Source organism: Plectropomus leopardus, chromosome 3 (genome assembly GCF_026936395.1).
Source record: "Plectropomus leopardus strain MGB_pleo_1.0 chromosome 3, ASM2693639v1, whole genome shotgun sequence".
NCBI lineage: Eukaryota > Metazoa > Chordata > Actinopteri > Perciformes > Serranidae > Plectropomus > Plectropomus leopardus.
The window spans coordinates 3,481,677-3,508,575 of record NC_142178.1 but is presented as its reverse complement, the minus strand read 5'-3'; the positions used below and the strand labels follow the sequence as shown (position 1 = coordinate 3,508,575).

The 26,899-nt window shown below is 41.0% G+C and overlaps 2 protein-coding genes across 2 annotated transcripts in view; one reads left to right on the top strand and one right to left on the bottom strand.

Annotated features, from left to right (window-relative positions):
• The first annotated feature begins 1,526 nt into the window (after positions 1 to 1,526).
• LOC121942379 (neuronal pentraxin-1-like) lies at positions 1,527 to 7,393 on the top strand. Its single transcript, XM_042485564.2, has 5 exons — positions 1,527 to 2,076; positions 2,432 to 2,639; positions 3,966 to 4,207; positions 4,592 to 4,771; positions 6,127 to 7,393. The coding sequence occupies exons 1-5, from the start codon at positions 1,648 to 1,650 to the stop codon at positions 6,346 to 6,348; spliced, it is 1,281 nt and encodes a 426-aa protein (XP_042341498.1). The 5' UTR covers positions 1,527 to 1,647; the 3' UTR covers positions 6,349 to 7,393.
• A 5,243-nt stretch (positions 7,394 to 12,636) lies between these two features.
• LOC121942501 (endonuclease V-like) overlaps positions 12,637 to 26,899 on the bottom strand; it is a 145,197-nt gene continuing 130,934 nt past the window's right edge. The window contains exons 10-11 of the transcript XR_015776169.1: positions 20,106 to 20,280; positions 12,637 to 13,686 (exon numbers count right to left, since the gene is read on the bottom strand). The gene's annotated coding sequence lies outside the window, so the exon portion shown is untranslated. The remainder of the gene's footprint in view (positions 13,687 to 20,105; positions 20,281 to 26,899) is intronic.

Genomic DNA, 26,899 nt, shown 5'->3' with positions numbered 1-26,899 from the left:
ATTAAGTGAATTAAGTTTGCTCAGCTTGGTTTCCAGGCAGTTGTGCTAATCGTACTTGATAACTTGATTTGTGTGTTTCCAACTGAAAAAAATATTTGAAGTCGGTTAATAATTATCTTTTTTTCAGTCAGTCTTATAGAATTACTTTGAGTATAAGCATTGTATGTTACAGTACATGCCACACTACATATTAGAAAGCAAAATGGACTCTACTAATGACTAATTCCACCACTTTTAACATTTATTACTTGCTATTTTCCATATTTTGGATTTTTTTTTTTTGCAAAACCATTACCAGCTTTAAACATTATGCATTGTTCAGGGAAAAATCGCCCCAGTCATTTTAGTCTGGAGTCCTTTACATTATATTCTATTGGAAAAAGTAAAAAGTGTATGATCATTATTATTACTATTATTTGGAAAGATTATTCCATTTCATCAAAAATTGTATTATTATTATTTCTTTTATTATTTCTTTTTTTAAATTTGTATTTTAGGCAGATTAAACCGGCTATTATTTTTATTTTTCAAAAATACAACACGTTGATTTAAATTAAAAATGTGTGCAGTAAAATTTGATTTAAGGACTCTGCTATAGACAGACATATCTATAAGACTCAAAAACTTTATAGTATAAGGAATAGTATAGTTTGGTAAATGTGTGTATTTTAGTGTATATTTTAGTGTATTCTAGTTTATGATATCTTTTTAAAAGCTTTTGTTAAGTGTCTAAGTACCTTGAAAAGTGTTCTGTAAAAAATAATCATTATTACTGTTACTATAATACTTTGTTAAGTTGTTAAGTAGCCTTAACAAAAGTATAATAGTAATGTGTTTGACAATACTGAAGAATTGTCAGCTATTTTGCTGACAGTACTTCAGTAGGCTACTTTTACTAAGGTGAGGTTTTAAACGCATGGCTGTTACCTATAAAACATTACATTGTTGTAGTATTTTTACTTAAGTAGAGGATTCAGTACTTATTCCATCGCTTCTAAAGTCATATGAAGGATAGAAAGACAACATATGATGATGTGAATCTATATCATGTCTGTTTACACTTCCAAAGCAAAACTAGTCTAATATTATAAGACTGTATCTGACTGTATTTGCACACCTCATTTGGCACCTTTTATCTTCATATCTGTACCAGGTACTATTTTATTTTTATTTCATATTTTTAGGGACTTTGTTTTTAGGGTTGTTTCATTGGCAGTCGGAATAATTTCAGAGTTATTGTGTGTGTTCAGTGTGTTCAGAGTTATTTATTTTTATATTTGCACTTTAGATCTCTGAAAAACATTCTTTCATTCTGCTCAAGTACATGGAGCGCGACATGACGATAGAGCTGAATTAAACTGAGGTCCACACTTTCCTCTCCTCCACTGAGCCGGTGTCGTTGCTCGCTGCCTGTGTGGGTGCAGAGTAAACAGTGGGACGACCTTAAATAAGGGGCTGGACTGTGGAGGTGTAGCAGCAGCAGCTGCCTCCCCTCAGTGATGCGGTGAGTGTGCGCTGCGGTCTGTCCGCTATATAAACTGCACACCGCGAGCTCAGCGCACAGCTTCAGTGGACAGCTCCGTGGTGCTGAAAGCTCACAGACACCACACACACTCACTCTCTCACACTCCCAGACGCTCTCTCTTCATGACTGGAACCATGGACGGATTCTCGTGGAAACTTTTTCTACTTTCCTGCCTGGTTGTTTTGGAGAACTCCGCGCAAGACTTCGGACAGACGCAGTTTATTTGCACGTCGGTGCCCAAGGATATGGACTTGTGCGCGGCCACGATGCAGAACAGCGGGCCGGCGGAGGACCTGAAGACCACGGTCATGCAGCTGCGGGAGACCGTGCTGCAGCAAAAGGAGACCATTATGAACCAAAAAGAGACAATCAGGGAACTAACGTCCAAGTTGAGCCGCTGCGAGAGCCAGAGCCTCCCGGCGGCGGGACCCGGCGGGAGACGGCCGGGGGGAAAGAACACGATGGGGGATGTATCCCGGGGCACCACGGACACTCTGGCCCAGCTGGGACAGACTTTACAGACGCTCAAACAGAGACTGGAGAATCTAGAGGTAGGCGAGCAGAGGAGAGCTGCGCGGAGCGGGTCAAAAGTTAATTAAATTAGCCTCCCTGGTTGTTCATTAGGATGAGGGTGATGCCTCTGCTGCAAAATAGCTCTGGCTTTGAGCCGCCTCTGCATGGAACCATACGAGTTTATTTTATCTTGACAGAGAGAAGGATCATGTAAAGTAAACCAAGCGCAGGGTAGCTGTCTTTTGGATAATTTGGCGCAGCGCACGCACAAACATATAGGAACACGCGGCAGCATGCTTTACATAGAGTAGAGGGAACATGTTTCAGGGAGTTTAACAGCAAAGAAAGTCTTCCTCCTGTAACCCAGTGTGTGTGTCCCTCTGTCCGATGCAGCAATACAGCCGAGGGAACAACACCGTGCAGGCGAACAGCCTCAAAGATCTGCTCCAAAACAAGATAGACGACATGGAGAAGCAGGTTCTGTCCCGGGTCAACACGATAGAAGAGACCAAGCCGGCCTCCAGAAACGACACTGAGCAGCGGAACAGAGTGGAGTCCACGCTCACCTCTCTGCACCACCGGATCACGGACCTGGAGAAAGGTGCGTTTGGATTTTCGGGGCGAATAGAGCGCGCTATTTGGCGGCATTGAATGTGTCTCTGCGGGAGTTCTTAACAAGATAAGGTGTCATTTAATTGGTTTAAACTAAAGAGAGACTGAGCAATGTTGCGAAAATAAGAGAAATCTTAAGTGTAACAAGACTCACGTGGAGCCGTTTGTGCCGCAACCATCACGTTGCGCACAGAGATTGTGAGGGAGGAGAGGATAGCTGCATTGCTTTGCATATCTCAAGACCTGTTTGCACTTTTGCTTCGCTGAGTTTATGTTTTTCACAGCCAAAACCCTGACTGTCTAACTTTCACGGGAGCCGGTATGCAAATGCAGAGGTCACAGGCAGAGAAAGTTTGCAGGGTGCGCCTCGCGCTGGCGCGTTTTTTGGAGCACATATCAAGGCTTGTTCAGTCTTTCAGCATGTGCAAAATGCGCGTGCGTATGTTGTTTTGTGCGAGAGAGGGTGGAGACAGAGCCCTCCTACACAGGCAACACAGAAAATCACTGAAAAAAACAGTTTCACATTTCATCTGAGATAGCTAAAAAAGGAGAAATTAAAAATGTTAAGATGAGCCGTTTTCCTGCTATTTCTTCTATTAATTCAATGAATAGAACCCTTTAACACCTAAATTCACATCAGCTTTTCGTGCTGCGTTAAGACGTATTTCCCAAGCATTCAAACCTCTGAAACCTGAAAAAGTGATTTAATTTCTTTTGAAAACGTGGTAAACAAGGCCATGGGCAACATGGCAAGAAATGCCCCGAAAGATGCAAATAAATAAATAAATAATTACAAGGTGAGAAGAAAATTACCTAAAAATTGCTGGGGGGATTGTTAGATAATATGAAAAAGCTAGTGAAAAATGTCAACAGAACTATATTTATAAATCTTATAATTATATATTTAAAATGATGTTCCACACAACCAACCTTCTTTAAAAAAAAAAAAACAAAACAACGTTTTTTCTCTTTCTTTTATCTATTTTTGTAACTCTTTCTTGAGGTCATTTTATTGTTGGTGCTTATTTTACTATTCTTTTTTGTTGCTTATTTTCACATAATTTCCAGGTAATTTCTGTTTTTACAAATGTTTGGCCATTTCTCATCAATTTGCTCACTTCTCCCCGTGCTTTTAACAGAAACCAAGCAATTTGCTTAGTTTTCAAAGGCTTACTCATATAAATCCAATAATCTTCATCATGAGTTTGTATGTAAAACTTAATATGCATTTATGATGTTTTCGCCTTTACTTAATCCCTAAATACACAAACAAAATGCTGAAATTTCTCTATGATAAGTCATATTTCATCAACAGGTAAAGACACCCGGCCAACAGATAAGTTTCAGCTCACCTTCCCTCTGAGAACCAACTACATGTACGCCAAAGCCAAGAGGAGCCTCCCTGAGATGTACTCCTTCAGCGTGTGTCTGTGGATTAAGTCCAACGCCTCGCCTGGGGTTGGGACACCCTTCTCCTACGCTGTGCCGGGTCAGTCCAACGAGCTGGTGCTCATCGAGTGGGGGAACAACCCTATGGAGATTCTTATTAATGACAAGGTAACTTAAAGCTGATTATTACAGAGAAATAATGATTTCTCACCTTTGCAGGGCATCATGTGTCTTTTTGCATGTCCATTAACCACGCTGAGATGCACAACATCTTACAGTGGGTGCCACAGAAGGAAAAAGTTCTTATACTTTGTGTTTGGATGACTCAGAATAACCTATCAACTTCTCTGTGCCACAACTGGAAATGGAATAAGAATAGATGAGCAACAGAGGGTCTTTTTATAGAGGCAAAGATCTGTGACAGGGAAAGGGTTTCAGCAGTGAAAAAAGAGGGAGTGGAAGTGATAAGTTTCCAGGAGGAGGAGTGACTCTGCTGCTAAAGTGAGACAAGAGAGATTAAAAGATGTAAATTTTGCCATGTCTCTGCTGCAGGTGGCAAAGCTGCCATTTCTCATCAACGATGGAAAATGGCATCACCTGTGCATCACGTGGACCACCCGTGACGGGATGTGGGAAGCCTTCCAGGACGGAGTGATGCGGGGCAGTGGAGAAAATCTGGCACCGTACCATCCCATCAAACCAGAGGGAGTGCTGGTCCTGGGACAAGAGCAGGTGGGTGTTTATTTTCCAATCAGTGATTACAACTTCTGCACATATTTGAAAATAATTCTGATACAATCATGCACTTAATTTTGGACGAAGATAAAAGGAGGGGGTATTTATGGAATGAGATTGTGGAGACCTTAAAGAGGAGGCCAGTTAGGTTGATTTATCATCCCAGCATTGGAAAATACATAGAAAAACAAAAACATGTTGCACAGAGCAACACATATCCACTGTGAAGAGATATACTCAAGCATTTAAATGAAATAAAATCATGTCATGCATGCTTACAGAAGATTCCCAGACTAAAGTTCAGCAACAAAAAGATAACTAATTTGCTCCTAAGTCAAATTTTTGCATTGTTGGACTACAGACAGCTAATTCTGTTCAGGCTTCAGCTGTATCTGCGAACAATCATTCTCTCAGGTGATGTCACAAATAACAAAGTCTTATCATATAATCTCATGTGCACAAATGAAACTTAAAGGTTCCATCTTATGCTATTTTTTATGCTATAATGCTAAGGTTCATGCTTGTGGATTGTACTAGAACACGTCTACATTCTTTAATTTTCAAAAAATACCTAATTTTTTCTCATACTGCCTGCCTAAATGCACCTGTATTTGTCCTCTGTCTGAGACACTAAGTTGTAGCGCCTGTCTTTTTAAAGCCCTATCAGCTTTGATTGGTCGGCATTTCAGGTCTTTCACCAACATATTCTAACTCCTAACTTGTCACATATCACCGCATATCCAGGGTTTTTTTGACGTCTGCAGATGACATGCTAGGTATTTCAAAATAAAAGTACACGTTGGTAAAACACCTCATATTTACATTTATTTCCTTTTGCCACAACAGTACGTGGTTAGGTTAAGAAAAAAACATCACTGTTGCGTTCTACATTCATATAGGAAGCAAACACTGGCCTCCCAGGTGAAGGTCTGGTGTTTGTTGGACCCATCTACTGCCCCTCCCACCCATCCGACATAGACTTTCCAGCTTCTTAAGTCATGTTGTTGTCTGGTGGCATTTTAGCTCTCGCTGCGCTCTTGGCATCTTCATACCATGATTGCAGCTGGGATTGACTGTACCTGCACTGTAGCTATTTTCTACCTTTATATAGTAAATTTCTTAGATCACAACTTCAAAGAAGTCCTGACAGCTTGGTTAAAGGCACAGTCCTGTACAGCTTGAGGGTTTTGATGGTTTCACAGTATTTATACAGCATCTCTACTTGCTTTACAATAAAAACAGATATAGGAATGTAACTTTTACAACAAGCATTCCTCTCTGATCAGATAACAAATACTTCAATGTAAGCTTTGATAGTACTGATGAATAACATATTCTACATTGTTCCACAGGACACCTTGGGAGGAGGTTTTGACGCGACACAAGCTTTCGTCGGTGAACTAGCAAACTTAAATATCTGGAATAGGAAACTTTCTATCGCTGAGATCTACAACTTGGCGACCTGCAACAGCAAAGCACCAGCTGGCAATGTCTTCTCCTGGACAGAGAACAACATCGAAATATTTGGCGGAGCGACCAAATGGACCTTCGAGCCTTGCCGTTCACTCAACTGAACTGCGTTTTACCATTCAAGAGAGGCCTCTCTGTATTTCTGAGCTTTTGTCGTTCTTGTCTTCATTTGACGTTTGTTAGAGACTCTTTGAGTTATTGGTAAGCTTAAATCTGGGATTTCTATCATTCTTAGGTATTTATGTGCAAAACAACGCTTCATCTAGAGGAAAAAAATTGTCTCAGAAACCTCAGCAAAAAATGTATTTGGTATCTGTTTCTCCTTTGTGTTCTCGGACATTCCGTTGAAAGCACACCTAAGCTTTTCGTTTGGCTTATTTCGTCTAGGACTGGCAGCTGGCAATCTGCGCCTTATGTTTGGACAATTCACAATCCAAGTGAGGAATTACATAACCGCTCCCACCCCCTTCTCTTTGTAAAGTGGGAGATTACGCTGTCCATCCAATTCTTGTCAGTGTTTGGCGCTGTGAAGTGATGTCTGAAGCGGTACAGCTCCCTGCGAACCCTCCCCACTACCACAATCTCCCCGTTCTCCTTCACTCTGCCCCGCCCCTCCGGAACTTGCACTGTGACTGACAAAGAGATCGCCAGGAGAAGAGGGTATGTTGAAGGACACTGCAAAGTCAGACTGTGGGACAAGTCAATTTGTAATCGTTGTTCGCTTCAAGTATTTCTGTAAGAATGTCGTTAACTTGCCAACATTGCTACAAAGCCTGGGTGCCTTGGGCTGGTACAAATATTCAGCACATTTGGTATGTTTTCAGTTGCAAATTCAATGTTTATTGGGTTCTGTTTTCTTTTCTGAGCTGGGTTGAGTTCCTTGTTTCTCTGGTAAATGTACTTTAATTACAGTTTGTTATCTGACATGATGTGTTTTGGCAGGTGTTTGTACTACTCTGTATTAGGAATGTTACAGTATGTGTATAGTAACAGCATGAATGACAGAGTGCTGTGAAAGCATTGTTGGAATCTGCTTTACTATCTTCTCTGGGTCTGGGTTTTTTACTGTATTGTTATATGCTCCAAGCATGGCAAAACTGAGAGATGAAGAATTTAATTTTTGTAATAAAATTGTGATACTTAATGTCACAGTGCATTCCTGGCTTTGGTCATGTGCGTGGAAACCTGCGGGAGCATGAGGGAGGGGAGGGAATGCGGAGTGAGTGGGTGCAGGAGAAAGAATTTCTGATCAGATGGTGCAGCTTCACTATGGTCAAACAGTGAAGAAGGTAATTGCCAGAAAAGTGAAATGCACAAAGTCAGTGAAGGTCACACAGAGGGCGCTTGAGAAAAGAAATGAAAGTGTGTGGGTGGTTGTGTGTTTGTGTGCATGGACTCTTTTTAAGCTGACTGCAGAAGATAACCTGCTTGCTGCTTTGTTGTTGCTGCTGTGAGGTGCAGTGCCTGCACTAACGACAGCGAGCCTGTCGGAGGAGAAAAGTGCTTTGTCATATCAGCTTTTCAATGGCCCAGTTCAAGTGAGAGCAGCCTAAACTCAAACTACAGCACTTTGAGCTTGACTTAGAGTGTCACTTTATCCAGATGACCTGTTGCTGTAGCACCAAACACTTACATTCAAGACATGCTGACATTTTCTGCATTTAAATGAGACACAATCACTTCAAGTGATGAAAGCAAAAAACATCAGAATTAGAATAAAATGATTCGTTCTGCTGCTATTGGACCCCATTTAAGAAAAGCTCCTCACAGTAGACAGCTGTTATCTTTGTTTTCTGACATGTATTTTCTTTATTAAAAACACATCTAGGTCCTGAAATGTTTATCATGTCACATCGTGCTGAATAATTTCTGCTCATATACACCACATTTTGTCTTATTATCACATTCTGTTTTATCTAAAGAGGTTCAACTCCACCGGGCTCTGCTTATGAATAAATTCATTGAGTTTTCACTGAAATATTACTAGGAGAGATGAAGCTATAGGCAGTGGTGTAGTGGCTGTTGATGAGGTGGGTGTATCAATGGGTAGATGTGGAGGTTATTGAGGGGAATACTCTCCTATATATTCAACACGTTCTCATCGCAAGTCATCACGTTACCACTTAGCAGTGGACTTCTACGTCTAGATATTATGCTCTAGGTATCCTTCTGGGTCTGCTGTTGATGTTTTGGAATGCTGCAACCGTGATATCAACACAAGCACATGGTGGAATCACACCGTGTGTGATTATTTTTAGGCAACAGCAGCACACACGGCAACCAACACTGAGACGTCAACAAACACACATGCTGGCATGGATGGTTAGATTTAGGCAAAAAAAGCAGGTGGCAAGGTGCAGAAAAAAACATAACATTCAAATAGGAAACAAACTATTGACTCCAGCATGACAGTCCGGGTGTTCTGGATCCATCCCCTTTCGCCCACCCTCTATGGACCTTGGTGCTGACTCAAAAAGTGACCTTTGGCGTCACGATTTTACACCAAAAGCTCTATCAAAGTGGCAGTATTTTACAAGTATGGAATGAGAAAGGAATGGACATCTCAGTTACTTTAACCATCTTTATGTCTGATCTTAAACTGATTTTTATTTTTTTACTGACAATGCAACTTCTTTCACGGCGCACATTCCAACACTTTAACTGTTAACAGTCCACAAACTTCAACTGAAATTTCAAATGCTTCCGTTGTTTACAATTCATCGGATATTTTAGCTACTCTCATTTCTGCAATGCATTCCCATACAAAGGCACATATCTTATCAGGTAAGTCATCATAAAATCAGGTCCAGTACATGGGTGATCAGTCAGCAAGGCAAAGGCAGATACAAAAAACAGTCCAATAATTGGCACAAGAAAGCTAATACGAGGAAAATACTGTTGGAGCGCTTGCTACAAGAGGGAAGGATGAACTGGCACAGAACAGTCCATACACAAGGGGAGGAGATGATAGCAAGACACAGGTGTGGCAATCAGATGCAGGTGGAACACATTAGTGCAAGGCAGGTAATCACACAGGAGGGAAGCTCGACAGGACATGGGGACCCCAAATAATAGATGGGACAGAGATTAACAAAATGAGCCAACACAGAAAATTGACAATATGAATAAATAAACAAAAACAAGACCCAACACAGAAGCATGACAGTTTAGGCAAGTAAAGTAACTATGTTAGGTTTAGGAACAGAAACATGGTGATAAAATACTTTAAAATGACTCAAAGATCACAGAGTTCTGAACAACAGTCTGCTGAGGAAAGTCCAGGGGACAAGCCCTGAGTCTTGTGACCTGTATACCATCCAATATGTTCTCATCCCAAGTCGTCACATATTGCCGCTTTGTCAGTGGACTTCTGCATCTACATATTATGCTCTAGGTATCCTACTGAGTCTGCTGTTGACAGTCTGGGATACTTCTACTGACATGGTGGGATTATGCGACAAAAGGACATGGTTATGTTTAGGCAACAAAAGAGCATGGTAACCAACACCGGGATGTCATCAAAAGCACATGCTTAGGATTAGGCAACAAAGGCACAGATGGTTAGGTTTAGGCAAAATAGGCACATGGTAAAGTGTAGAAAAATCCCATCACATTCAGAAGGGCAGGGAACACTGCACTCCCGCATGAAAAGATTTGCTTGATCCATCCACCACCTGCATGCTCCTTATATAATGTTGTTGTCATCTGGCTGCGCTCTCATCTGACGCCAACCATCCGCAGTATATAATAACACAGCAAACTGTTCTGTACAGCTGTGTTATCAGATGATGTTGTCCAGCGGTGTATCATACAGACGCCAATATATGGCTTTTGGCATCAGGATTTTATGCTGAAAGCACTGGAAAAGCAACAGTATATGACGACTTCGGAATGAGAACAGGATGGACATCTCCTGTTTTCAGCTCTCACTTGTTAGCACTCATTTCAGCTACTTTAAATGTTTATATACACCACTGACAGTTTGACTGCCTACAGGGCTTAACTTAAAACTAGAATTTCACAGCTTTCAGTTCTTACACTCAAACAGACACTTCAAATCCAACTGACACTTCAACTGCTATAAGTACTGCAACTTAAACTTCAACTCATATACAATAAGCTTACGTACAAACATTTATCATTTATTAGTTTTAAAGAAATGTTCATGTTTCCAGTGTTTGAACTTTCTACTTTAAGCTGAAGATTTAGCATTTGTCAACACACTTGAGTTCCACTCCTCAGTGTGGTTTGCTCATGAATATATTCATTGGGCCTTGTCTGAAACATTACTGGGGAAAGGCAAAGTTGTAGGTCCTTGCAGGGGTTTCTGTTCAATAAATGTTGATCCTAAACTTGTCTTTGAGGTGGATTTTATTCAGCTGAGAGAAAGTCTGCATCACCATAATCTCCCATGATGCACAGCAGCCAGCAGCCAGGGTCAAGAGCATTTTCAAAGAATGACAAGGCATTAATACAAGGCATCAATACAATTGCTGTTGCAGCATTAAACACACTCACAGGAGCAGAAAACAATTTATTCTGTCCCTTAGCCATGTTGGCAGATGGATCCCAAAACACTTGGGTATATCAGCCAATTACATTAATAGAAAATACCAGGACAGATGAAGGATGAATGGGGGTGTAGTTGGCCAAAGAGGCTGTAATTTTGGAAGAATTGTTCAAACATATTCAAGACTTATCAGAAAGTTTTGCAAAGATAAGCCTGATAAAATTCTTTGAAACAAGACATTTAACCTTGATAAACATTGTTTTGTGTTACCACCTAATAAAGAAATCCTCTATTGTAATATAACCCTTTAAGACTAACAGGTTATCCCACTACTGCCTTAGCCTGGAGGATGCTCTTAGTTTGATGCAGCCACACATAACACACGTCAATGGCCACACAGCTATGATCAGTAGGTCTGCTTACTTTACTCTGCTAAAACCTTCCTGGTGTACAACTGCTAATCCCTGACAGAATTTCTTTCTGCACTGCAAATGCATTTGTGCTCCAGACACTACTTTGTGCAGATGCAAATAGACTAAAATAGATCCAGAAGGCCTAAAAGATGATCTTACACTAAACGGACACAGCATACAAAGATCAAGCCACCACTTTCATGAACAATCCTGACTGACGACACCACATGATGAAATGTTGGGGTTACGCCTACCCTTGCTGGCACAGACAGTAAACTGATTGCATTATTACTGCTCCATAAAGCCTTGACCTAAGCACTAAGAAAAGCACGTGACTGAAGGACACAGAGTACAGAGGCACTTCTGAAGGGTGAAAAGTAATTCTCTGCTACAAAGGTGCAGTATAGTACATAATGTTGTGCTGGCAGAGCATTATATTCTGGGGCAACAATTCACCTGGCAATGTAAACAGATATTGTGGTTCATATGGATTTAAAGAGAAGGTGTTCTAGTTTATTTTTTAAGACACCTTTTATCTTTAGGTAAAGTTTTCAATACTATAAGTCTACAGCAAAGCTAGTGGCTCTAGGAGGCTGTCACTACTTATACACAGTGGTGCTTCAAGCTAAATGCTAATGTCAGCTCGCTAACCTGCCCTCAGTGATAATGCTAGTATGTTGATGTTTGGCAGATATAATGTTTACCATGATCCCCATCTAACCTTAGAGTGTCAACAAGCTAACATTTGCTACTTAGCGACCAAAATAAATAGGACAAGAAGGGAAAAACTGATGGCCTGAAATGAAAGGTCAGGGAGAGATTACAATTCATCCTGTGGGCATTGGTACCATTTCTTTTTAGCAATTAATTCAATAGTTGTTAAGATAGTTCAGACTGAGCCAAAGGGTTGGTTCAACTCGACCAACTGACAGTCCGACATTGTCATCCCCCCTGGAGTCATGCCACTAGCATGCCTAAAAATTTTAAAAGACTATTGAGAGGCTACAGGCCAACTGGTCTGTTCTAAAATACTGCTACTTTTGCAGTGCTTTTGGCTTAAGATCATGGCTACCTTTAGCGTCTGCATGATATGCAGCTGGACATTGTCAGAACAAAACCGTTAAGCAGTGTTATTATATGCTGCTGGATGGCGGAAAACACCTTCCATGGCAGCATGATTCGTGGAGAGTTGGCGTCAGTTGAGGATGCAGACGGACAGAACCTGTCGCATCCACATAATATGCCCCTGGATGGTGTCAGGTTAAAAAACTGCCAGCAATGATGTGATATAAGAAACATGAAGATCCCTATATGGCGGGCAGGAGGGCCTGTGGATGGATTGAATAAACCCGGGACGTTATTGCAGTAGTCTGGTGTTTGCTTCCCATTTGAATATGATGTTTTTTTCTACACCTTACCGTGTGCCTTTTTTGCCTTAATTCCAACCATCTGTGCCGTCTGTTGACACCCTGCTGTTGGTTGCCATGTGTTTTTGTTGCCTAAAGATAACCACCTGCAGCATAATCCCACCATGTGCTTGTGTTGACATCACAGTAGCAGCACTCCGGAATGTCAATAGCAGATGCAGGATACCTAGAGCATAACATGTAGACGTGGAAGTCCATTGCAAAGCGGCAACGTGAAAATTTAGGATGAGAACATGTTGAGCCTACAAAGAGCTGGTACACATACAAACATTAACCAGTCTGAATCAGTGATCTATTTGATTATGATACCAAAATAATTGGGATCCACTGACTTATGACTACTTCTTTTATTGAGAATGTATATATCTGCCATAACAAAATAGAAGGCGCAAGCATTTTTAAAGAGGCCCCCTGAGTCAAACCACCAGAGACAGACAAGAATCATGGTGCTATGTTATATCAATTCCTCCATGGAGGTTGTTTTTTCTTCTGGAGAGATTGAGTGGATAAAGACATGACATCTCTGCTGACATCTCATTAATTCATAAGCTGTCCCCCGTGGCAGAGGGAAGACAGGAATAATGCTTCAATTCAGAACTGCAGCAATTTCTCTTGTTAACATTGGGGTGACAAAGCAGCACCATGTAATGAGAGTTTTGGGGGGGATGGCATGGCATGCTTGACAAAGAAACTGAGGAGAATGCCTGCTGAAAGAGTGTGTGTTCCTTCAAAGAACAGTAAAATGGTTAAGCCTTTGGACTATTGACAGCCCATCAATGAGCTCCGAGACTTGAAATGGTCTGATGGATTTGACTCACAGCGGACGCCTGAAAGTGGAGTGCCAACAGCAAGCTTTTTCCCCAGAGGTATGTGAGAAAGAAAGAGTCTTGTCTTTTTCCTCGGCTCTCCTCCTCTCCGTTCTCCTTCCATGGTGAGAGCTCCCACAGACAGCGGGGAGTGGAACTTGTGGCATTTACTGATCAGCAGAAGCTTCCAGGAAGGATGCAGCGAGGATAATGAGGCTCCCTGGGCAAGATGGGATCAAGGTGAATGTAGGCCACGGCAGGAGAGCGCTCCACTGGTCAGGACTCACTGTGGGACAAAAACTCTCTGTTAAACGAAGACCTGTCTAGACCTATACAGAAAGGACACACTCCTTTTTCAGCCTCTACTTTGAACAACAGAGGTGTTATTCCTCTCTATATATAGCCTGAATATCACACATATGTCTCCGTGGACTTCACAGACAGCAACGGCAGTTCACCAACCACCCCAGGAAGACAAAGAAAAATTTTCCCCTAAAAGAGCATTAGGACATATTTGACAGTGTGGGAGAAGCAAGTTCAAAAGAGAAGTCTCCTCCATCAATAGAGAGGGAGCTGAAGGTGGAAAATGCATGTGCAAAAAACAGAAGGAAACTTGTACCCTATATACAAGGTGGGATTCAACGGAAGGAGGATAAAACTGATATTAGACCAAGATAATGCCATAATCGCCTTTGTGCAATGAAGTTTCTAATCTACATAACCTGCATTAACTGATTTTTTTTTTGGCAACTTGGTGGCAGAGGTAATAAACCATGAAGACATTAACAAGTGGGCACCTTTTAATTTCATTTGGCTAACGTGTTAGCAAACAGTTGCCTATTATAAATTTGAACCAAAATTCTTCTTCAACACAAGAAATCTGAGCTTTGTATAAAGGACAGTGGAACAAGGTTCACAGTGAGCTGGTGCAACACTAAATTTTATGCCCAGTTTACTCAAACATAATTTAATTCTGCCATCTGGTGGGCTTTTATGTGAATACGCTGTTTACCAAATACTATTTCATCAGTGTCCCTCCGAATCTGGAAATGACACATCTTAATGTAACATCTTAATATGTTTGAAATATAATTGTTAACAGGGCATTTTCTGTTGTTTTCACTCACATTTGACGTATTAAAATGTTATGTTTAAACTTGTAAGGAGGAAGAAACTTAAATTATTCATACAAATTTAACAGAATAGAATAGGACCATATTGCGTTTGACGAGTGTGAACAGTCAGATTGCTCAAAATGGGCGCTGACAAGAAGTGAGCAACGCTCCATGGAAAATCAGCACGTTTTGCAGCTGTTCTATGTCCAGCATAAACGTCCAGTTTTGCTGGTCTATCCAGTGGTGCGTCTTCATTTTTCTTTTTTAGACTTAAATTTAGCCATTGCCTCTCCGTTCCTCTCATTTTTGTGCTCTTTCTGTAGCCCGGTTTTTCTTTTTTGAGCTCCTGATTTTTGGTGAGGCATTTTTAGCTAGTCAGGTTGCAGTTCCCTGTGCATATTTAGCGGTGTGTTCTGTTTTTCAGACCCTGATCTGACCCCCGCTGTCAGATGGTGCGGTCAACCATTACATCCCGTTTCAGTTCACTCCGAACAACTGAAAAACCAAGAATAAAGGTTTGCTCCATCACACAATGACTGAACTTTAGGCACTGGAGACATGCTCATTATAACAAATGTGCAGTTAAGTAAGTTAATAAGTTGTGCCAAGGAAAGCATGCAATTCTTACAATTGTAAATGCTGAACTGGTGAATAAGTCTGAAAACGCAGGTTTGGAGTGCTGCAAAGATGATGTTTTTCTGTGGGCCAACGCAAAAGACATTGCAGTGCAGAAACTTGGTTTATATTTGATCAGCACTGCCTAGTTTTACGGTTTGACCAGAGTGAGGTTTGCGTTTAAAAATCCATTTGAATCTGCTCTGAAATTTGATGGATTCTTTCTTGGCCTAAACTACGCCCTTCTACCAATTTTTTTATGGTAATTGAACAAGTGGTTTTTCTGTAATCCTGCTGCCAAACAAACAAACTGAACCCAATACATAGCCTCCTTGGCAAAGGTAATTCGTCTTACAGCAGTTATAGCCACAGGTAGCCAATAAGTTTTTCATAATTTCCAAGCAAGGACTTTGTCGTTTCCACGAGCTAAGCTGCTCATTGGGCTAAAAAAAATGCCATGCAGCTGCCCATAATGTTCTGCTCTCAGTACATTTCAGCTGGATTTGATTTTAAATCTTGATACTGCAAGATAATTAGCCCCAGCTATCCCATTAGATTTGATTCAGTCACTCTTGCATGATAGACTGCATAATTGTGTCAGTCCCACTTACTTTCTGAGTGCTTAACATTTTCCTGACTGTCAGAATTCAAATTCGAATATGCAAGGTGATTTGTAATTTGCACCTCTAGACAACTTCCCCAGGGCCCTTGACTCCTCCTCAGAGGCATGTGGTTCACCTTTTGTTGGTTGTTTTTCATAAACAATGATCCAACAAGGTGACAGGGAGTCTGCAGGGGCCCAAATGGAAATTTTGGCCCCAGGATCCACCAACACAGAATTCCAACTATCATCCTTCAGTAATGTGTGTAATACTAGGGTATTCAACACGGGTCCCTGACCCCTAGAAGTGCCTCAGAGTTACTGCAGGGGGGCATCAAAATTATCATTTTGAAATTTTATTTCAGGTTTTATTTCAGTGTTTATGCCACAGCGGCTGGAGGCATTATGTTTTCGGGTTGTCTGTCCGTCATCTGTCCGGACTATTCTTGTGAATGCTTTATCTCAATAACACCTTGAGGGAATTTCTTTAAATTTAGCACAAGTGCTCACTTGGACTCAAAAAAATAGATTTTGGTGGTCAAAGGTTAAGGTCCCTGAGACCTTGTCTGTGTCATTCTTGTGAAAGCAAATATCTCAAGAAAACCATGAGGGATTTTTTTTTCAATTTGGCACAAACGTTTTAAGTGGACTCAAGAATGACTTGATTAGATTCTGATAGTCAAAGGTCAAAGGTCAAAGTCATAGTGACCTCATAAAACATGTTTTTAGCTATAACTCAAGAATTCATAAGTTAAAATTTTATACAAATGTCCAATAGTATAAAATGATGAAATTCTGACTTAATCCAAGAAGTCAAAGGTCAATTGTAACATCATAATGATCTGCAAAAACACTTTTCTGGCCATTACTGAACATCATAAGTCAGGAACAGAGGGGAGACAGTTGGCCAGATACTGAATTGGTGACATTAATCTCGACAATGTGCTGATTTTCAAGATCTTTTGGATGTTATGCATCCATGTTTTCACAGACACAGATATAAACTGTAAGTGCAATTTGACTGACTGCATTATTAGCATATATTATTAGTACTTTTTTATTCAACTAAAACACAAGAAACTTGTGCTCCAGAGAAGGATAAGCTCTCAATGAAGATCCTAGGGTCAGCAATTATCACACATCACACATCTTTGGGGTCATCAGGTGGGAACCCTCTTTCATCAGTGTTTCACCTCGTTGGTCCCACAACACTTCCAGGAGGCTAGGCAGTGAACTCTGACGTCCCAAATCCACTCCCCTACTGCCAGCTCTCACTGCTCCTATGCAGCCCAAACAGCCCTGCCACCTTCAACAGACCCAGGCTCCGTTTATGCGAGCTCTAGGTAGTGACAGTACCACCTGGCTATCACAGATGCAAGGCTATGCTACTACTTGGCTACCACAGATACAAAGCTAAGCTAAGCTAACACATGGCTATTCCCCAGGAGGCTAAGCTGAGCTAGCTAGGCTAGCTAGGCTGGCTATCACATGGCTATCACAGCCCAAACAGCAATGCCACCTTCAACAGGTAGTGACTGTGCTGATGCTACCTTTCCTAGCACATGCATCACAATTGCCAATATACTAAAACTCACACACAAGACTCAAGCTAAGGAAAATAAGGATGAACTGGATCAACAAACACACTTACTTGGATGGCAGCATGGTCTCACACAAAGAGACTCAAATAGGCCACTCCCACACCTAAATACTCTCACACTTCCTGGATTTTCTCCTGAGAGGACTGATTGGTGGATCTCTCCGCCAGATCTCAAGGAGTTGTCTCTTCAGTGGGTCCCCCTGCTGGTCCCCAACTACCATTGTTCCTCCTAATCCAAATCCACTGACTGGATTTAACTGCCTCATCTGACATTTTCCTCACTGTCTTCCTCAAGCTCTGTTCCCTTACTCCCAGTTCCCGGAGGAGAGAGGTAGCTGATCCAGCTACAGAATCCCCTACATCCCACTTCAACTGGGCAAACCCTAGCTTTAAGTGCCTTCTGCCTTTAAGTCTATGTACCTCAGTTTCTTCCTTTCATAGGCTTCTTCCACTGAGGCTTCCCAAAGGACTGTTAGCTCAATGAAATAAACAATCTGTTGACTCACCGACCACAGCACTATGTCAGACCTCAAATTAGTACAGACTATTTTCTGGGGAATAACAAGCTTTTCTCCCAAATCTACCTGCATCTCCCAGTCACAAGCTCCTTCCACAACCATACCCCTGCCTCCTCCCTAACTTACTGCCTCTCTGTTTCTCACACTCATGTACAAACTGGACATCGAGACTATCCTTTTAAAAACCTCCTGAATTCACCTGTCTTCTTGTCCCCTCAATACCTGCAGCTAAGCTTCTCAACACCTGATTATGTCGCCACGTATACCGACCCTGTGATAAACTAATTTTGCAGCTTGACAGAATATGTCTTAAAGTTGCAGTACCTGAACACAATGGGCATGATGGGTTGCCATTTACCCAGAGCTTCAAGTTCTGGAAGGCTGGCAACACGTCATATGTAGTCCCTATCAGAAATCTAATGCGACTCTTCTCTATGCTCCACAGGTCCCTCCAGCTAAGCTTCCTCCACTCTACACTTTCCCAATTCAACCACTGACCCTGCTTCGCCTGAGCAACTGCCTTAGCACCCCTTACAGTCTCCTCCTGCCTACGCACCTGTTCCACTACCAGTTTTCTTCTTTCCTTGGGGCCTGCTGTATTCCACACAGGTTTGCCTGGCTCAAGTCCCCAGGCCACATTGAACATTACCTACTATCTCTGCATGCCTAAGTGCAGCCTCTGCATCCTGAACTGCCACTCTTGGGTTCCATTTTCTCCCCTTGGAAGGATTTGGAACCACACTCCTGACTATTACATCCTTACTCCCGGCTAACAACAGCTCTGCCCTGACCTTGGTGCACTTAAACTCCTGTGTTAAGCTAGATACTGGCAGCTGAAGTATCCCTTTCCCATACAACGCCACACTACTTAAGACACCTGGGAGCACCTAACCACTTCCTAATATATGAGCTAACCAACCTTTACATTCTCTCCACAACAGATACTGGGTTTTCACAGAAGTACTTGCCAAATATTTCAAGTGTGCAGACATACTTTGTGGGTTTTCGAGCAGGAGACTATAAACACTGTCCATCTTACAAACAAACATGATGAATAAATATATGAATCTGCAAATAATATTTGTAAAAACAGCTTAGTAATGTATGCACCAAAAAGGTTTACACATGTTTACATGTTACTGTTACCCTGGTTTAATACGCAACTCAGTTGTATACTATATATAGTAAGTACTCTTTTGCCTGGTAATGTTGAATACCCCAGCTATAATAGAAGTATGGAAATGAAATTTAAACATTATTCAAAAATGCAATTAAAAGGGAAAACTAAATCAAGTAATGGATGAAATTGAAATAGAAAAGACTTGGAATACAATTTGAGAGCACTTACAGTTCAGAACACACTAATAAATAGACCAAATTTATAAAAGAATTAAAAGTGCAAAAGAGAAAGTAATCAATCAAAGGCACAGGAAAACAACAGTATTTCATTTAAATTAAAAGTGTTTCAGCTTGGAGCCCATTTAACATCATGGAGAGGTTGGTTCAGTCTGTGTGCAGGATTGCAGCTCCACACAGTGTCACTGTGGTCGGTCTGCCTGCCACCATTATAACTTACTTTGTCAGAGCATTTATTTATTGATTTGATTGAAGTTTCTCTTTGTTTTTTTTATTTTTTTCTACTAATTAACTGCTGCAAGGGTATCTGACGTCTCCCTCATACAAAATAATAAACTCTGAATGAGGAATAAACATTTCTTTGAGATATTAGTATCAACAGTATATGAGCTTGTCTTCATCCCAAACAAGTCTGGACAATCTTGACAATTCAGGCACTTCTTTGAGATGCGGAAGCCTTTTGAAGTGTGCGTTTGATGTGAAACCCTGCTGAGTTATAACCCAGCTCTCCGAACATAGATGCTCTTGCCTGTACTTCAGGGAGCTCTCAGGTGTTTCCTCTTTCTGATGGAGATAACTTTTTCCAGGTGATTCCAGGTTTGCTCCCGCTTACCAGACCTCTCTCTAGTTGTGTGTTTTACATGAATTGGTGTTTATTTATCTCTTGATTAATAATTCTATTTTTTTAAAGCTAGATTTAGGTGTTCAAGGCTCATAAAACAAACATTAACAAGTGATTGAATAAAGTTTCAGTTCAAGCGAACACAAAAGAAAAACAACCATGAGTGCAGCACACATGCCGGCTGCCATGACAGCTCAAAGTCTGTGAAATCCCACCACGCCACCCCCCGATCTGCTTTGATTTATTAATGCGCCTAGCCTTAACCCACTGCCACTTACCCCTCACTGGATCCTCCATGAAATATGTATTGCATGGCTGACGCACGACAACAGGATGTCAAAGAGGAAGCTGGAGGAACACTGAGGAAGGTGAAAAGGAGGAGTCATCATCGCCGGGAGGCCTGATCTCATTTAAAAGGTCGTTTCAGGTTAACTCTCCCGTGGAAATCAGGATCTGTGAGGCAGACAAATGTACGGATTCATCAGAGGAGGAGACACTGGAGTAGCTTGCACTGGGAAACTTTTTTTTTACAAATTCAAAACAAAACAGATGACTTATTTACTTTAAATTGAAAAAATAAATAAAGAGAAAATACTTATAAAAATAACAGAAAATGAATATTATAATGCAATATTACCACTAAATAAGGTAAAACAAAAAAAGAGATTAAATTACAAAATATTGTTCAAGGAACTATCTTCTCAGAACACATTGCTGCACTGTAGGTACTACACACTCAGAACCTGCTTTAATCGCCAAGTAAGTGAGCACAGACACTACAAGTAATGACTCCAGTTTTTGTTACTTTCAATGTTCATAGCCTATAGAGAAACAGACTATAGACTGTATATAATAAAGGTTGCTACCGTGATGTCACTAATTGGTTTGTGGACTGCTGCTTAAAGGCTTAAGTTCAAAGTAACTGCAGCTGGAGCAGCTATGTTACCCGCCCTCTAACAGCACGACCCACCCAACATATCTAAAATGTTACTCCATGATCAGCCCCCTTCGCTCCTTGGTCTGCACGCGGAAGCTGTAATGAAAATGGTAAGTAAGCAGTTAGCTAGCTATTAAGTATTACATTAACAGAGGGCATTAAGGTTAGGGTAAGGGTTATGCCAAGGCTACAACTTGTTACTTATAAAGTGAATCACTGTTACATTTGGTCTAATAGTTATTCACTACCGTGTGAAAATCAAATATAATGTGCTCACTCCCAATATAAATGATAAAAAAGGGTGCTGACTCCTCAAAAAATGAATATCAAAAATGACAGCCCTCCAATTTGAATATATTTTATTGCCACATGAACGTTTTGGGGCAGATGCCCTTCTTCAGCATGTGCATTGGCAATAACCTAATGAAATCTTCTCAGGTGTTATTGATTTTATCCACAAATGTAAACAGCCTGGTACATCCCAGCAGGGGGAGCCAAAAATTGTTTTTTCAAGGATTTTTACCAGAGGTAGGATCACAGTAGTGCTACAGTGTAGCATTGTAACAGGGCTCTGATAACCCTTGCGTTCGTCATTTGTATTGGTGGTGGACACTGTTGTGTACACTACCAATGGAATGTGTCCGCAGCTGTACATGTCATCTGGGCTTGACATTCCGGTTGTCGCCACCTTGAAGGCGGGGGGGGGGGCGGCCTTCAGTGGACCAGTGGACCAGTGGAGCTCTCATGGGGCATTAATTCCTATGAGAGCTCTTTTTCAGATCTAAAGGTATCTATAAGGCTTGCGCACTACGACTTATGGCGGCCGAGTGCTTTCAATTGTGCCTGAGCGGGTGACTTCTGCCGGTGGAGCGACTGACTTCCGGTTTAGTGCTTCGCTGACTTGAATGGTGGTCTAACAAAAATTAAATCTTGCTGCTCTTTCAGACTTTCTAGATAGTGAAATGAGTCATACTACAGATGTATATATACTGTACATATATATATATATATATATATATATATATATATATATTATGTATCTGTATTTGTAAAACCATCAGCAACACAGTGACATTCATTTATAAGCAGCTGTACAATAGTAACATGGAACGCTGTTCTAATGAATTAACAAAAACAGAGTATGACAGTATGACAGAGGACAGAGGGCAATAGTGAGGTTGCCATCCACAGCATTGTCATGGTATTTACAGAGAGAGGAGATTGTGGATAAAATTAGATTGTATCAAAAAACAAACAAACAAATAAAAAAGCAATCTATACTAAGAGTGAAATTTGAACATGACACGTTCAATATAAACAAACCTTGAATACAGAGGTGAGCAGTATGTTTCATGAATCACTTGGTGAATATGTTTTTTAAGGCCATTCATAGGAACAACTTTGGTTTACCAGGTGTGGAAAAAACACTCACAAGCCAGCAGTTAAAAAAGGTTAGTCAATAATGAATGCGCATGGCTCTCTCACTTTCTAACAGTCCAGTAACATTTCAGTTTAGCAAGTCATTAATAACAGGTCATTAGTGTCTAATTTTCTAATTAGCTACCAAGTCTGCAGCAATACCAAGTAATTAACAAAGGCCTTTTTTAAAATTATCCCTCAATTTGCAGTTATTATGGTATGAAATTGTTTTATAACAACAAATAGTAAAATAATACATTTTTCTAGTGTAAATGTTTGAGGGGTCCACTGAAGGGGTTTGTCCTGATGAATTTAAGTGACAACATTACCTAGAATTACCTCCTCATGGTTGTATGCCTCTATGAACCACTCAAGTTGCAGTTACAGCTTACATTGATGTCTGTGAAAACAGGGATGCTTCCCCCAGCAGTGAATCTCTACAATCAGCACAGTTTTAAGATTAGTGTCACCAATTCAGTATCTGACCAAATGTCTCCCCTTCTGTTCTGAGATATGATGTTGAATAATGGCCAGAAAAGCATTTTTGCAGAACATTATGATGATGATCATATTAGACAATCGTGTGGGGTTTTTTTTTTTTTTTTTTTTCAGAATTAGTGTTTGAATTCTTATGGTCCAAAACATGACTTTGACCTTTGACCACCAAATTATACTGAGTTCAGTCATGAGTTCAAATTGATGTTTGTTCCAAATTTAAGGAAACTCCCTTTAGGCCTTCATAAAATATTGTGTTCATGAGAATGAGAAAGACAAACCATCACAGTGACCTTGACCTTTGACCACCAAATTGTAGTTTGTTCATTGTTAAATCAGAGAGAATGTTTGTGCCAAATCTGAGGAAATACCCTTAAAGGTGATCTTGAAATAATGTGAACACAAGTATGAGACAGATGCATAGTCACATTGACCTTTGATCACCAACTTCTACTGGGTTCAGTCATCAGTCCAAGGGGATGTTTGTGCCAAATTTTAGGAATCTCCCTTAAGGCCTTGGTGAGCGATGGGGTTCATGAGAATGAGATAGATGAAAAGTCACAGTGACCTTGACCTTTGACCGCCAAATTCTGCAAACTTCGGTCTTGAGTCCAAGTGAACGTTTGTGCCAAATTTAAACATGGGCCCTCATGGCATTCTTGAGATACTGCATTACTGAGAATGAGACTTATGCAAAGTCACGGTGATCTTTTACATTTGACTACCAAATTCTGATTAGTTCATTGTTGAGTCCATTTGAACGTTTGTGCCAAATTTGAAGGAATTCCCTAAAGGTGATCTTGAAATATGGCAAACACAAGTATGAGATGGATGCATAGTCACAGTGACCTTTGATCACCAGCTTCTATTGGGTTCAGTCATGAGTCCAAGAGGACGTTTGTGCCAAATTTGAGGAAACCTCAAGGACTTGTTGAGATATTGTGCTCATGAGAATGAGAAAGATGCAAAGTCCCAGTGACCTTTGCCCAACAAAATTGAGCCAGTTCATCGAGTCCAAGTTGACTTTTGTGCCAAATGTCATCATTACATCGAAACAATCTTCAGATATTTATGAGAATCAGACAAACAGACAGACAACCTTAAAACATGATGCTTCTGGCCTCGGCTATCACTGGTAGCAGAGGCATAAAAACAAAGCAAGTGCCATGTGGAGGATAGAACACCAACTGCAAATTTCCTTATTTTTAATGTGTTAGTTAGTAACAGTCAGTGGGTAGTACAGTCACAGTCAGTCAAATCTCACAAAACAGTCTGAATTATCATATTAACTTTATTTTGAGTGTTAAACTCTTAATAATTAAAAGCCTAAAAATGATTATCCTTCGTTTAGTCGTGAATATTTAATGTCATAGCTAAGTCATGTTTTCAGGACCTTAAATTGATCAAAACAGAATTAGTAAGTGATTTATTAAGTCATAATAACACAATTAACCTCTAAACCATTCACAAAGTGCTGTGGTGCAAGGACTTCCATGGTAACCATGACACAGAGGTGTACAGTAAGGAGTCATACTGCTGCTGTTGGTTCCCACACATGTTCCTGTGCACTGTGTGCTTTACTTTATAAGCCCATCTCTCTCCCTGCAGCTTTCTCTCTCTAATATTCCATCCTCCTGCTTCATCATCTTTATTTCTCTCACTGTGAACCCAACTCAGCAGGCGAATGCTTTTTCTTCATTTTGCCCTCCTGCATGCTCAGCCTCCCACATTCCCCACAAATTCTTTGCACTCGCTCATGTTCCCTTCCTCACTGCCTTCTTCTTCTTCTTCTTCTTTTCCTCTCTCTCTCTCTCTCTCTCTCTCTCTCTCTCTCTCTCCCTGTCACTGGGGAGCCAGTTTACAGCCTATATCTCACAGAAACGGGCCATCCACCAGAGGAGGCCAGTGATTTCCATAACAGGGAGGCAGAGGCGGGGGCTGAAAGTGGTCTGCTGCATTGACATGAAAAAAGGGTGTGGACAGGAGGATCTCAGAGGGGATAACAAGTAAAAGCACAAGTGTCAAAAGAAGGAAAATGAGGTGCCTGGAGACATACAGGTCAAAAGGTTTGAACAATGATTTTGACCGAGTACAGGTTGTGGATCACATATTCAAGGTCAGCAGGATGAGCACTACAAAGCATCCTTGGATCGAGATTAACACCGCGGTTCTCCCTTGAGTTTTGAGGACTTTAATAGTGGGGCCCATTGTGTGATCAGGGCCCTGAGGAGGGGACGAGTTAAAGTGTCATGGAGCATGAAGGTGTGTCAACTGAGGATACTGGCTTGACTCGGGTTTTTTTTTTTAAATGACAGGGGGCCCCACATATGTTCCTAAGATTTGGATATTCCTTGGATTTTAGGACATTTGTCGGCTTTGAGGACATTTCTTTTATTTTGGGATGTTTCTAGGATTTTAGATCATTTCTGATTTTAGGACAATTCTCAAATTCTCTGACATTTCTCAGATTTTAAAACATTTCTGGGATTTTAGGACGTTTCTGGGATATTAGGGTGTTCCTAGGATTTAAGGATGTTTCTAGGATTTGGAGACATTTTAAATTAGGACTGGTCTCAGATTATAAGATATTTCTCACATTTTAGGACATTTTAAAGATTTTTTTGGATGATCATTTTGGATTTCTGGAATTCAGAAGTGAATTTAAAAATGTTTCGAGGATTCTAGGACATTTCTAATTTTAGGACAATTTTCAGATTCTAGGACAATTCTCAAATTTTAGAATGGACATTTTTAGAATTTAGGGACATCTCTATGATTTGAGGACATTTATTGGATTTTAGGACATTTTCAGGATTTTAGGGTGTTTCTGGATTTCAGGACATTTCTAAGATTTTAGGATATTACGGGCTTAAATCTGCACTTAAAAAAATCTCTATTTTGATGCTGTTTTATGCACTCTGGCACCTTATGTATACTAAAAGAGCAAAAACAATTCCCAGTATGAATCGCTTTATTTCTAATGTGAGTTAGAAAATGTTTGTCGGGCAACTTGGTACCCTTTTGGAGGCAAGGAGCCTTAAGTTGAGGATCACTGGTGTAAATAAAAATGATAGAGAGTGACAGATGAGGTGAACAGGAAAGTGTCTGGAAAAGGAGAAGGGAAAAAAACGAGGAGATGTAAAAAAGAAAGACAGATCAAATGGAGCAATGCGAGGAAGATAAAGGGCAGAGGGGGAGAAAGTCACAGGAGATGAGGGAGGTTATAAGAGGAGGCGCAGCAGGACCGGGCTGACAGCAGTGAAACAGAGTAGATGCTGCTACTGGGTACACATACATATTCCATCTGTAAAGCCTCCTTTCTTAGGAAATACCCCCCTCCTCTTCTCTGTTTCTCCCTCTCTCTCCCTCCAATCCTTCGCAGCCTCTCTCCTCCTCCATCCCTCCCTCTCCCTGTGCCAGAGCACCGCAATAGCAGTATGAATAATTGAACGAGCCTGAATCGGGATCGAGAATTTCTGTTGCGGTTGTGTCTGCTGGTGCGGCAGGCGGGCGGGCATTCATGACAAAAACAAAATAAAAAAAACAATCCCTGACTTTCCTGTTTGCTTAAATGTGAGCACACACACAGACACACAGTCACACACACACTCTCTCACACACACACACACACACACACACACACACACACACACACACACACAAACACACACAGCAGGAGCTTGTGCTCAGAGTAAGTAGCCTGTGTTGCTGTCTCACTGTGGGGATTTAAGTAAGGGAGAATATTCAGCTACAGATGTACTGGAGCTTTTCTCAGCCTTGTATGACATTAAGCCGATGTTCAGAGTCACAGTCTGAGAGGAGGAGAGGACAAGCGATGTTTGATATGAATATTCCCAAGCAGATTTCCCTTGGAGGGGAATCTGTGCAGGATCGGATCAATCCGTTTATCCAGAGGAGAAAAAACACCAAGTCGAGGACAAAAGTTAGAAATGTACTGCAGGAGATATGTGTGTATGTTCTGCATGTGAGAGGAAAGAAGAGACAGGACTGCTGCAACGTGTGTGTGTGTGTGTGTGTGTGTGTGTGTGGACAGAAAACAGGCTGAGTACCTGGTTAAGTGCCTGTGAAATGTGGAACAAAAGGGAACAGTGTCTGTGTGTGTATGAAAGATCAGGAGGGTGTATCCACAGGGTGTTGTCAGGTCGGGCCAGAGCTACAGCTACAGTATGTGTGTTTGTGTGTGAGTGTGTGTGTGTGTGT

Coding starts and splice junctions, on each gene's coding strand:
- LOC121942379 (XM_042485564.2), top strand. CDS start 1,648: ATGACTGGAACCATGGACGGATTCTCGTGGAAACTTTTTCTACTTTCC. Junction 2,640..3,965: donor GATCACGGACCTGGAGAAAG/GTGCGTTTGGAT, acceptor TTTCATCAACAG/GTAAAGACACCCGGCCAACA. Junction 4,772..6,126: donor TGGTCCTGGGACAAGAGCAG/GTGGGTGTTTAT, acceptor ATTGTTCCACAG/GACACCTTGGGAGGAGGTTT.